Source organism: Colobus angolensis, unplaced genomic scaffold (assembly GCF_000951035.1).
Source record: "Colobus angolensis palliatus isolate OR3802 unplaced genomic scaffold, Cang.pa_1.0 Scaffold55, whole genome shotgun sequence".
Taxonomy (NCBI): Eukaryota; Metazoa; Chordata; class Mammalia; order Primates; family Cercopithecidae; genus Colobus; species Colobus angolensis.
The window spans coordinates 5,175,403-5,188,351 of record NW_012119043.1 but is presented as its reverse complement, the minus strand read 5'-3'; the positions used below and the strand labels follow the sequence as shown (position 1 = coordinate 5,188,351).

At 47.0% G+C, this 12,949-nt stretch overlaps 1 protein-coding gene across 1 annotated transcript in view; it reads right to left on the bottom strand.

Annotated features, from left to right (window-relative positions):
• The window catches only part of ABAT (4-aminobutyrate aminotransferase), a 79,650-nt gene that overhangs the window by 55,012 nt on the left and 11,689 nt on the right, over positions 1-12,949 (bottom strand). The window contains exon 2 of the mRNA XM_011961429.1: positions 1,487-1,597. Coding sequence (XP_011816819.1) covers positions 1,487-1,556 — 70 coding nt within the window. The 5' untranslated portion in view covers positions 1,557-1,597. The remainder of the gene's footprint in view (positions 1-1,486; positions 1,598-12,949) is intronic.

Genomic DNA, 12,949 nt, shown 5'->3' with positions numbered 1-12,949 from the left:
CCATGTTGGCCAGGCTGGTCTCGAACTCCTGACCTCAGGTGATCTGCCCACCTCACCTCCCAAAGTGCTGGGATTACAGTTGTGAGCCACTGTGCCCGGCCAAGATGTTTATTTTAAAATAAAGCCTGCTAATACTCCCTGGACAGGGACGAACACTCCTACTGTTTATCCCACCCAGGACATACATACCAGCATTCAACATGCAGAACAAGGACGTGGCTAGCAGTTTGTCTTCAGAAGGCAGTAAGGCCTGACAACAACGGACACTGCGATGAGAAGCACAGGGGCTCTGAGAGAGCTGGGGACAGACTGGAGGCTCACTGGTCTTTCTGAACCTATGTCATGGCCAGGCCCGGGCCAGGCAGTTTATATCTCTGCAGGAGGCCAATCTCAGGGCATCCGAAGGGAGGCTCCTGCTGGCGGCTCTGTCTCCAGAGCCACACGGAGGCACATGGAGGAGTACTTAGCATCGGAGCTGGACAGAGTTGCATGCAAGTGGCTGTGTGACCTTGGGCAACTGGCTTTGCTTCTCTGAGCCTCAGTTCTCTTACCTATAAAATGGGATTCACTCGGGTCTGCCTTGTGGGACTATTGGGAGGGAGGTCTCGAAGAGGTCAAGCAGAAGGAAGAAGGAGCCTGTGCAGGTGGCCATGGGTGTGGGGTGGAGTGGGGGTGAGACATTCCTAAGATGGTGCCTCCCGTCCAGTGATCCAGTGACTTTGAAACACAGTTGGCCTTTAGGTCAATTTCGGAGTTGTTTAGGGCTTTCTTTGTTCCTTAGCAGCAACCCCAGATGTGTGATTTCCCCAGCGGTCCCTGCAGAGATGGCCTGGGACCGTCTGGCTGTGGAGGCCATCGCCTACCTGCAGGCAGAGCGGCTCCAGGGTGGATCCAATCCCCTCCCACTGAGGCATGTGGGACAGGATCATATGACAGAGATGGGAGAGGGAAAGGAGGTGGTGATGGTGATAGTTTTAGGGATAGTGGGTGATACGGTTTGGCTGTGTCCTCGTTCAAATCTCATCTTGAATTGTAGCTCCCATAATTCCCACGTGTTGTGCGAGGGACCCAGTGGGAGGTAACTGAATCATGGGATTGGGTCTTTCCCATGCTGTTCTCATGAGAATCAATTGAGTAAGTCTCACACGATCTGACGGTTTTATAAAGGGCAGTTCCCCGGCACACGCTCTCTTGCCTGTCTCCATGTAAGACGTGCCTTTATTCCTCCTTCACCTTCCATCATGATTGTGAGGCCTCTCCAGCTATGTGAAACTGTGAGACCATTAAACCTCTTTTTCTTTATAAAATACGCAGTCTCAGGTATGTCTTTATTGGCAGCGTGAGAACAGACTAATACAGTAGGACAGTCCCAGAAACACTCACTGGCTGGTCCCTTTATCCCCAAGGGCTCTTCCAGCCCAGGAATCCCTAGTCTGGATGGTGTCTTCCATTAGGACTAGTTCTTATCAAGACCCCTGGGGCTTACCGGGTACCAGCAGGCGGTAGCTGTGCTGGAAGCTGCAGGCCAGGTGCCGGGCGAGCAACATGGAGGCCATGACCCCTTGAGGGACAGGGATGCCCTTTGTGTGCTGCCACCCTGAAAGAAACCAGAAATGCAGACTTAGTCCCATGAAGACCACTCCCCTCTCAGTCAAAGATCCCATCCCCACCACTTCCCACCTAGTGGAGAAGGTTCTTCTGACATTGTCAAATGCTTGGGTTTTATTTATTTATTTATTTATTTATTTTGAGACGGAGTCTCGCTCTGTTGCCCAGTTTGGAGTGCAGTGGCGGGATCTCAGCTCACTGCAAGGCCCGCCTCCCGGGTCCACACCATTCTCCTGGTCTCAGCCTCCCCAGTAGCTGGGACTACAGGTGCCCGCCACCTCGCCCGGCTAGTTTTTTGTATTTTTTTAGTAGAGACGGGGTTTCACTGGGTTAGCCAGGATGGTCTCGATCTCCTGACCTCGTGATCTGCCCGTCTCGGCCTCCCAAAGTGCTGGGATTACAGGCTGGAGCCACCGCGCCCGGCCAATGTTTGGGTTTTATACTGAATATGCACTTTATATATTAGGCCAGGCACGGTGGCTCACACCTGTCATGTCAGCACATTGGGAGACCAAGGATTTCTTGAGTCCAGGAGTTCCAGACTAGTCTGGGCAGCATAGCAAGATCCCATCTTCACAAAAACTTTAAAAATTAGCTGGGTGTGGTGGTGCATGCCTATAGTCCCAGCTGCTCAGGAGGCTGAGGTGGGAGGATCGCCTAAGCCCAGGAATTTGAGGCTGCAGTGAGCCATAATCGTGCCACTGCTCTCCGGCCTGGGTGACAAAGTGAGACCCTGTTTCAAAAAAAACCCAAAACTATATTACACTGAATACATACTTTAATTCACTTTTTTTTTTTGTTTTTGAGATGGAGTCTCATTCTATCGCCCAGGCTGGAGTGCAGTGGCTCGATCTCAGTTCACTGCAACCTCAGCCTCCTGAGTAAGTGGGACTACAGGAGCATGCCACCACGCCCAGCTTTTTTTTTTTTTCAATAGAGACTGGGTTTCACTATGTTGGCTAGGTTGGTCTCGAACTTCTGACCTCAAGTAATCTGCCTGCCTCGGCCTCCCAAAGTGCTGGGATTATAGGTATGAACCACCGTGTCCAGCCCTGATTGCCATTCTTATTGGGAACCTGGAGCACCCCCTATCCCCTAGTTTGTTTCCTTTTGTCATCTCTCCTTGCTCCCTGTTCCCTCTCTCCAGAACATCATTTAAATGTGTTTTCTGTGCATCCTTCTGTTTGTAGATCTTTCTGCTAAAAACCTGTTTTGTTAATTGGCATGTGTATTTTTTACATAAACGGTATTGAATCTCAGAACAAAATTTGTATCTCAGAACAGCGACAGCACCATTCATGTGTCATTCCTCTTCATGGACCCTGTTTCCCGAGTCCTTTCTGTGTGATGCATGTGGCACAAAACGCTTTATATACAGTATGATTAATATTTATTACTATTATTAACATGCACAACTATGCTCCATGGTCTTTTTACAGAGGAGGGAATTGAGGCACAGAGAGGTTAAGTGGTGGATCTGAAAGCAGAACTCAGTTGTGTGTGACCCCAGAGTCAGCAAACCTCACGGTTACACAACACTTAGCCCAAACACTCCATCAAAATCCCTCTACTTATTTTGCAACAAGTACTCCATTGAGTGCTAACTTTGTACCAAGTACTGTTTCTCAGGCTGGACATACAGGGATGAATGAGGCAGGCCTGGAGCTTACATCCTCAAGAGGAACAAAGAGAGTGAAATGAATCATAACATTAAAAGGGCATCATTATGGTGGGGAGAAGCATCTTGAAGGAAAAGTGAAAGGTGCGAGGAGCATGATTTATCAGGCTTCCTTCATGTGCCAGCAATAATGGGGCAGGCATGATTATCCCCATTTTACAGATGAGGAAACTGAGGCTCCAGAAGTGATGTATTTTAACCCATGTTCACTGTAGCATTATTCACAATAGCCAAGAGATGGAAGCAACCTAGACGTCCATTGACAGATGAATGGGAAAAAATATGCCATATCCACACAATGGAATATTATGCAGCCTTAAAAAAGGAGGAACTCCTGTCACATACTGCAATATGGATAAGCCTGGAAGAGACTATGCTAAGTGAAATAAGCCAGTTGCAAAAGATCAGATACTGCATGATTCCTCTCATGTGAAACATCTAAAGTAGTCAACCTCCTAGAAACAGAAGGTGGGCAGATCACAAGGTCAGGAGATGGAGACCACCGTGGCTAACATGGTGAAACCCCGTCTCTACTAAAAATACAAAAAATTAGCCAGGTGTGGTGGCGGGCGCCTGTAGTCCCAGCTACTCGGGAGGCTGAGGCAGGAGAATGGCGTGAACCCGGGAGGCAGAGCTTGCAGTGAGCAGAGATCGCACCACTGCACTCCAGCCTAGGTGACAGAGCGAGACTCTATTTAAAAAAAAAAGTGCTTCTGTTACCATACTGGATACTTAAAAATGGTAAAGATGGTAAATTTTATGTTATGTGTGTGATTTTTATTTTTTTTATTTTTTATTTTTTTTTGAGACGGAGTCTCGCTCTGTCGCCCAGGCTGGAGTGCAGTGGTGCGATCTCTGCTCACTGCAAGCTCCTCCTCCCGGGTTCTCGCCATTCTCCTGACTCAGCCTCCCAAGTAGCTGGGACTACAGGCGCCCGCCACCACACCCAGCTAATTTTTTTATATTTTTAGTAGAGACGTGGTTTCACTGTGTTAGCCAAGATGGTCTGGATATCCTGACCTCGTGATCCCCCCGCCTCGGCCTCCCAAAGTGCTGGGATTACAGGCGTGAGCCACCGCGCCCGGCCATGTGTGTGATTTTTAAAATCACAGTTAAAAAAAAAGTGATCCAGGAAAGACATTGGTGTTGAGGTTGACATACTTATCAAAGACAACTACCTCGATTTCCAGTGCTTTGACAAAACTAAGGTATGTGGCCTTCTGGCCCGGTATCTGCGATTTCACATTGTCGGAGCAGTCATTGTATCCCTGAGCGTTGCAGCTCTCTGTAAGTTTGCTGTGGCTGAAGCAAGAAAGAAGGCATATGCAGAGGCAATGAGGACGACTGTTATTGTTCCGAGTGCAAAGTGATTTTGGAATATAAAGAATTTCTTTGGGTTGAATTACCTAGAATTTCATCACTGACCTGTGTTCCTGAACTATGAAACATGAATATGTGGGCTAAGAAATAGCTTCTCTTTGGACCGGTAAGTGGTTCACTCCTGTAATCCCAGAATTTTGGGAAGCCAAGGCAGGTGGATCAGTTGACGTCAGGAGTTCGAGATCAGCCTGGCCAACATGGTAAAACCCTGTCTCTACTAAAAATACAAAAATTAGGCACAAGAATCACTTGAACCTGGGAGGCAGAGATGGCAGTGAGCTAAGATCGCAGCGCTGCACTCCAGCCTGGACGATAGAGCGAGACTCCATCTCACACACACAAAAAATTAGAAATAGTTTCTCTTGAAAAATAAACAATTAATGAGTACTTTGAACAGTAAAAAAATTAAAATAATTTATTTTTTAAAAAGAAGCCATGTGATTTACCCAGGACACAGCAAGTTGGTGGTGGAGCCAGCATTGGGATTGAGGGATATCTGGCTCAGGAATCCTGGCTTGTGCCTAATGCATGGATTTATTGCAAGTTATGACACCTGAAACTTACTCTGTGACAGACCCTGGGACACAGCCCTCTCGTCATGCAGCCCTGGCTTGCACTGCCCGACTCTACCCAGCCCCACAGTGGACAGAAATTCCATCCTGGACCTGGATGAAGATCAAGAGGCTTCTCCCAACATTCTGCTCCTGTGATGACAGCATATAGGAAGTGCCAACCAGGGGTGATAAATACAGACCTAGAGAGATTCTACAGCTGGAGGGGAGGCCTGAATCCAAGGAGACAGAACAGGGCAAGGAGGAACGACAGGCTGGGTTCAGAGTAGAGGTGCAGGTGCTGGGAAACGCATGGGTTCAGCAGCACAGGGCAGGGATAGTGTGGAGAATCAGGCACTGAGCCCAGGATGGCGAGTTGGCAGCACGCTCTGGCTACCCACAGAGCTAACAGAATGTTGCCTGTATTATTAGAAGGAAAGAGTAAATGAAGGAGGGAGGTGGTTACCACTGATGCATTTGTGTTACGAACATTCATGGTACATCTGCCATGTGCCGGACCCTCCACTGGGTACAAGGGTACACAAAGATCAATTAGAGGCCACCCTTGCCCTCCAAGCATTATCTAGTACTGGGCACTTGCTATGTGCAGGCTCTCAGCTGGTGCTGTAGGACCATCTCATTTCATCCACAGAGCCCTAGGAGGTAGCTCCTAGAAGACAGAGATAGGTCATTATCCTGTCTTCAGGCAACTGAGGTACTATCACGGGTGGGGTGGGGTTGGTGCAGGAAGTATCTTCTGGGGTGTCTGCTTGGCACACCATTCTCCCCATTCTCAGACACTTCCCCATTCCTCTACAGGGGTGTAGACTTGGCCCTACTGGCTGTGGTTGACTAGACGGGGCTGGGCCAGAGTCCTGACAACACCCTCTACCCACTGAGATAAGCCAGCATTCAAACACGGTCTTTTTTTTTTTTTTTTTTTTTTTGACAAAAAAGGGCTAGACCAAAGAAAGACTAGAGTGCAGTGGTGTGATCATGGCTCACTGCAGCCTTGAACTCCTGGGCTCGAGATCCTCCCACCTTAGCCCCGCAAAGTAGCTGGGACTACAGGCATGCACCACCATGCCCAGTTAATTTTTAAATATATTTTTTTAGAGATGGGGTCTTGCTATGTTGCCCAGGCTGGTCTCAAACTCCTGGACTCAAGTGATCCTCCCACCTTGGCCTCCTAAAGTACTGGGGTTATAGGCATAAGCCACGGTTCCCAGTCTGTGTGAGACGTTCTGAAGGGTACATTACTCCCCTCACTTTACTCAACCATCTATTGAAGTAGGGTATCTCCCTGTTCAGAGATGATAAAAGGGAGGCTCAGAGAGGTTATGACATATGGCCTCAGTCATCGGCTTCCCTGAGACTGTCTGACCCCAAAGCCCCTGCCTCTATGCATTGTAACATCAATTAATCCAGATAATAAAAAAACACCTAGCTGTATTTGTTTTTGTTTTTGAGACAGGGTCTGCCTCTGTCACCCAGGCTGGAGTGCTGCGGTGTAATCTTGGCTCACTGCAACCTCTGCCTCTCCCAGGCTCAGGCCATCCTCCCACCTCCCAAGTACCTGGAACTACAGGCAAAAGCCACCACGCCCAGCTAATTTTGGTATTTTCAGTAGGGCCAGGTTTTTGTCACATTGTGCAGGCTGGTCTCGAACTTCTGAGCTCAGTGATCCGCCTGCCTTGGCCTCCCAAGGTGCTGAGATTACAGGCATGAGCCACCGTGCCCGGCCCCTAGCTATTGTTGATATGGGGCTTCATGAATAAAAATGACCTAGTTCACAGAATAAATGTTATTGCTTTTCATCAGAGGAAACTTTTTGAGAAAGTATGGGCTTGGAAAGTGTGGTCATGAATTAACTGAGAAACCAAACTCTTTTTTTTTGAGACGAAGTCTCACTCTGTTGCCAGGCTGGAGTGCAGTGGCGTGATATCAGCTCACTGCAACCTCTGACTCCCTGGTTCAAGCAATTCTCCTGCCTCAGCCTCCCTAGTAGCTGGGACTACAGGCATGCGCCACCACACCCAGCTAATTTTTGTATTTTTAGTAGAAACGGGGTTTCACCATTTTGGCCAGGAGGTTCTCAGTCTCCTGACCTTGCGATCCACCCACCTCGGCCTCCCAAAGTGCTAGAATTATAGGCGTGAGCCACTGCGCACGGCCCAAACTCTTTTCTTAATAACTCAATGGATTATTATTATTTTTTTCCATTCTAGGATATCTGACTCAATGCAAGCCTATTAATTTAGCAACACAGTAACTATGTAGAAAGTGCAGTTGATGTCTTTCCTTTAAAACCACTTGCTGGGCGCGGTGGCTTAAGCCTGTAATCCCAGCACTTTGGGAGGCCAAGACGGGCGGATCACAAGGTCAGAAGATCGAGACCATCCTGGCTAACACGGTGAAACCCCGTCTCTACTAAAAAAAATACAAAAAACTAGCCGGGCGAGGTGGCGGGCGCCTGTAGTCCCAGCTACTCGGGAGGCTGAGGCAGGAGAATGGCATGAACCCGGGAGACGGAGCTTGCAGTGAGCTGAGATCCGGCCACTGCACTCCAGCCCGGGCGACAGAGCGAGACTCCGTCTCAAAAAAAAAAAAATAAATAAAACCACTTGTCTCAAACTGGGAGCACAGAGGCGATACACAATTCAATTTCCATTAAACATGTTTTTGAAAATCCAAATATCTCAGATAACTCAACATTTGAATATTCTGCAAAAGTGAGAGCCAAACCCACACGCTTTCAATCACAAAATGTCACATTGGAAAAGATACCATGGTGACATTTTGGTGGCCTGCAGTTGAAAATTGACCTTATTACAAAATCTGATCTCTGTTAGACATTAATTCTTAGCACAATATATTTCAAACAATTGGAAGAGTTAATGTCATTCATTCACTCCCTCCCGCCCACTAATTCAATCAGCAAAAGTTAATTAGGCACCTGTTATCAGCAAGGCACTGCATCGTTTAGATATAATCAATCTCTTTCTCTCTCTCTCAGACAGGGTCTCTCTCTGTCGCCCAGGCTGGAATGCAGTGGGGTGATCAGGGCTCACTGCAGCCTCTATCTCCTGGGCTCTAGCATTCTTCCCATCTCGGCCGTCCAAGTAGCTGGGACTACAGGCATTTGCCATCATGCCTGGCTAATTTTTAAAAATTTTTAGTAGAGATGAGGTCTTGCTATGTTGCCCAGGCTGGTCTTCAACTCCTGAGCTCAAGTGATCCTCCTATCTTGGACTCCCAAAAGGTTGGTATTACAGGCATGAGCCACCGCTCCCAGCCAATGCATCACTTCTCTTAGGAGAAACTAAGATGGATAAATTGCTTTCTTTCTGAAGCTCATAATTTAGTGGCAGAGAACTACGAGCGGAAAAAAAAGGAAGAATTTAATGTACTAGGCTGCTTTACCCATCATGTGAATAATTTCTTAAAATAACCCAGCATGATATGTACATAAAAATTTTCCAGTTCACTGTCAACAACAAATTCTGCGTAAGATAGAACAGAATCACGATGATTTTGCTGGTGTGAGTGATGTGCTAAGGGAACACGGGGAGATTCAGTCTGGCTGGGAGGACAATGTCAGGGAGTTGTTGCCTGAGCTGCACCTTCAAAAGTTAGGAGATTTCAGAAGGCAAAGAAGAAAACAGGGATAAGGCAAGTGCTCAGAGGTGTATGATGACACGGAGTAGCTAAGGATCCTGGTGCACAGCAAGGGTGCTTGTGGTATGATATCATAGAGCACTGGGAGGGAAGGTGAGGGTGCGGTCAGCTGGAGCCAACCGCGGGCAACAATTTCTAGGCTGATCTTGATTGATAGGACCCTCTGGAGACCTTCTCAAAGGGAGGAGGGAGCCCAGCTGCTCTAGTTGCATCCAGAAGGGTCTGTGCTCCAGCAAAGGATACAATCAACAAAATGAAGAGGCAACCCACAGAACAAGAGAAAATTTTTACAAACTTCTCCCGTGACAAGGGATTAATAACCAGAATATACAAAGGAGCTCAAACAACTCTATAGAAAAAAAAAATCTCATAATTCGATCAAAAAATGGACAAAAGATTTGAATAGACATTTCTCAAAGGAAGACATACAAACGGCAAACAAGCATATGAAAAGGTGCTTGACATCACGGATCATCAGAGAAGGCAAATCAAAACTACAAAGAGCTATCATCTCACCCCAGTTAAAATGGCTTATATCCAAAAGACAGGCAGTAACAAATGCTGGAGAGGATGTGGAGCAAAGGGCACCCTTGTACGTTGTCAGTGGGAATGTAAACTAGTACCCCCACTATGGAGAACAGTTGGAGGTTCCTCAAAAAACTAAAAATTGAGCTACCATACGATCCCGGAATCCCACTGCTGGGTAAATACACAAAAGAAAGGAACTCAGTATATGGAAGAGATATCTGCACTCCTATGTTCGTTGCAGCACTGCTTACAATAGCTAAGATTTGGAAGCAACTTGAGTGTCCAATAACACATGAATGGATAAAGAAAATGTGGTTCATACACACAATGAAGTACTATTCAGCCATAAAAAGAATGAGATCCAGGCCGGGCATGGGGGCTCACACCCGTAATCCCAGCACTTTGGGAGGTTGAGGCAGGTGGATCACCTGAGGCCAGGAGTTTGAGACCAGCCTGGCTAATAAGGCGAAACCCCATCTCTACAAAAAACAAAAATCAGCTGGGTGTGGTGGCCCATGCCTGTAGTCCCAGCTACTAGGGAGGCTGAGGCAGGAGAATCGCTTGAACCCGGGAGGCGGAGGTTGCAGTGAGCAGAGATGGCGCCACTACACTCCAGCCTGGGTGACAGATTGAGACTCTGTCTCGGAAAAAAAAAAAAGAAAGTAAGAAAAGAAAAAAAGAAAAGAAAAAAAAAGAAGAATGAGATCTAGTCATTTGCAACAACATGCATGGAACTGGAGATCATCATATTAAGTGAAAAAAGCCGGGCACTCAAACACAAGCAGCGCGTGTTCTCACTTATTTGTGGGATCTAAAAATCAAATCAATTGAATTCATGGGCATAGAGAGTAGAAGGATGGGTACCAGACGCTGGGAAGGGTAGTCGGGGGTTGAATGGGAGATACACAAAAGAAAATAGAAAGAATAAACAGAAGGGTCTGTGTTTAGGCAGGCTCCCAGGGAGGGGCAGGGAGCATGCACTCAGCATGTCAATGAGATGCTGGGGTCATTGAGCTGGGGAGGGGGCTCTCGAGGCAGGTATATTGGAGGGCACCCACTGGGTTGGGAGTTGATGAGAAGAAGGCAGGGATTAGCTCCTAAACTCTCAGTCCCAGAGTTGTCATGGCCTTTTAAGAATTACGAGTTCCTCAAAAAGTTAAGCATATAATTACTACTACATGACACGGCAAATCCACCCCTAAGTATTAGGTTGGTGCAAAAGTAAATGACTTTGCATCAACCCAAAGAATTGAAAATAGAGACTCAAACAAACAGGCATAGCAGCACTATTCGCAGTCACTGAACGGTGGAAAAAACCCAGATGTCCGTCAACGGATGAATGAACAAGCAAAACATGATGTATCCTTACAATGGACTATTATTCAGTCATAAAAAGGAATGACGTCTGACACATGCTACAACATGGATAAATCTCAAAATATTTTTTATGCTATATGAATGAATGCAGAGGTAAAAGGCCCTATAGTCTATGAATCCATTTACAGGAACCTTCAAGAGTAGGTAAATCCATAAAGACAGAAAATAAATTAGTGGTTGCCAGGGGCCTGGGAGGAATAAGAGGTGACTGCTTAATGGTTACCAGGGTCTCTGGGGTGATGAAAAAGATCTGGAATTAGGTAGTGGTGGTGGCTGCTTAGCATTGAGGATGATCTAAAAGGGTCTGAATTTTCACTTAAAAAGGTTAATATTATGTTTATCTTAATAAAAATGAAAAAGAGCCAGGCGCAGTGGCTCACGCCTATAATCCTAGCACTTTGGGAGGCTGAGATGGGCAGATCACCTGAGGTCGGGAGTTCGAGACCAGCCTGACCAAAGTGGAGAAACCCCGTTTTTACTAAAAATACAAAATCAGCCGGGTGCAGTGGCAGGCGCCTGTAGTCCCAGATACTTGGGAGGCTGAGGCAGGAGAATCGCTTGGACCCGGGAGGAGGAGATTGCAGTGAGCCGAGATTGCGCCACTGCACTCCAGCCTCGGCAACAGAGTGAGACTCTATCTCAAAAAAAAAAAGGAAGAAAGAAAAAGAAAAAGAGATTATGGAGTTGGCTCTATTTTGTAGATGGGAAGAGAGAGGACCAAAAAAAGTGCACGTAGAGTAATGACGCACTCTGATCACACAGACTTATTGTTGAATTTCCACCTGCTACAGGCTGTGGGACCCCAAGCTTGCCACTTTTTTTTTTTTCCTGAGACAAGGTGTGGCTCTGTTGCCCAAGCTGGAGTGCAGTGGTGCCATCTCGGCAACCTCTGGCTCCCAGGCTCAAGTGATCCTCCCATTTCAGCCTACTGAGTAGCTGGGACTGTAGACACATGCCACCACATCTGGCTAATTTTTGTATTTCTTTTTTGGAGAGATGGGGTTTCCTTGTGTTGCCCAGGCTAATCTCGAACTCCTGGGCTCAAGCAATCCTCCCACCTTGGCCTCCTAAAATGCTGGGATGACAGGTGTGAACCATCATGCCTGGCCAAGAGAAGCTAATTTTCTGTGCAGTATTAAAATGGCAAACAAATGTCACAACACATGCCAGTGCTGGTCAATGAGTATTGCCCATTTGGAGCAGTGAACAAAAAGACTTTACAGCCTCTTTTAGGTTTACTTAATTTATTTTTTATTTTTTGACCTGTTAGCAGGAAGCACTCTTTCAGATTTTTAGAGGGAAAAAATGTGATAGATTAGTGATGTCTGTTATGTGCACCATAAGAGATAATTAGGATATGTGGGTTGTGCATGAAGGTGGCATTTGAGCTTGGGTTTTAGAATGTAAAGCTGGGGCTGGGCACGGTGACTCACACCTGGAGTCCCAGCACTTTGGGAGGCTGAGGCGGATCACCTGAGGTCAGGAGTTCAAGACCAGCCTGGCCAAAATGGTGAAATCCTGTCTCTACTAAAAACACAAAAATTAGCCGCGCGTGGTGGCAGGTGCCTGTAATCCCAGCTACTGGGAGGCTGAGACAGGAGAATTGCTTGAACCCAGGAGGTGGAGGTTGCAGTGAGCCGAGATTGTGCCACTGCACTCCAGCCTGGGCAACAGAGTGAGACTCTATCTCAAAAAAAAAAAGGAAGAAAGAAAAAGAAAAAGAGATTATGGAGTTGGCTCTATTTTGTAGATGGGAAGAGAGAGGACCAAAAAAAGTGCACGTAGAGTAATGACGCACTCTGATCACACAGACTTATTGTTGAATTTCCACCTGCTACAGGCTGTGGGACCCCAAGCTTGCCACTTTTTTTTTTTTCCTGAGACAAGGTGTGGCTCTGTTGCCCAAGCTGGAGTGCAGTGGTGCCATCTCGGCAACCTCTGGCTCCCAGGCTCAAGTGATCCTCCCATTTCAGCCTACTGAGTAGCTGGGACTGTAGACACATGCCACCACATCTGGCTAATTTTTGTATTTCTTTTTTGGAGAGATGGGGTTTCCTTGTGTTGCCCAGGCTAATCTCGAACTCCTGGGCTCAAGCAATCCTCCCACCTTGGCCTCCTAAAATGCTGGGATGACAGGTGTGAACCATCA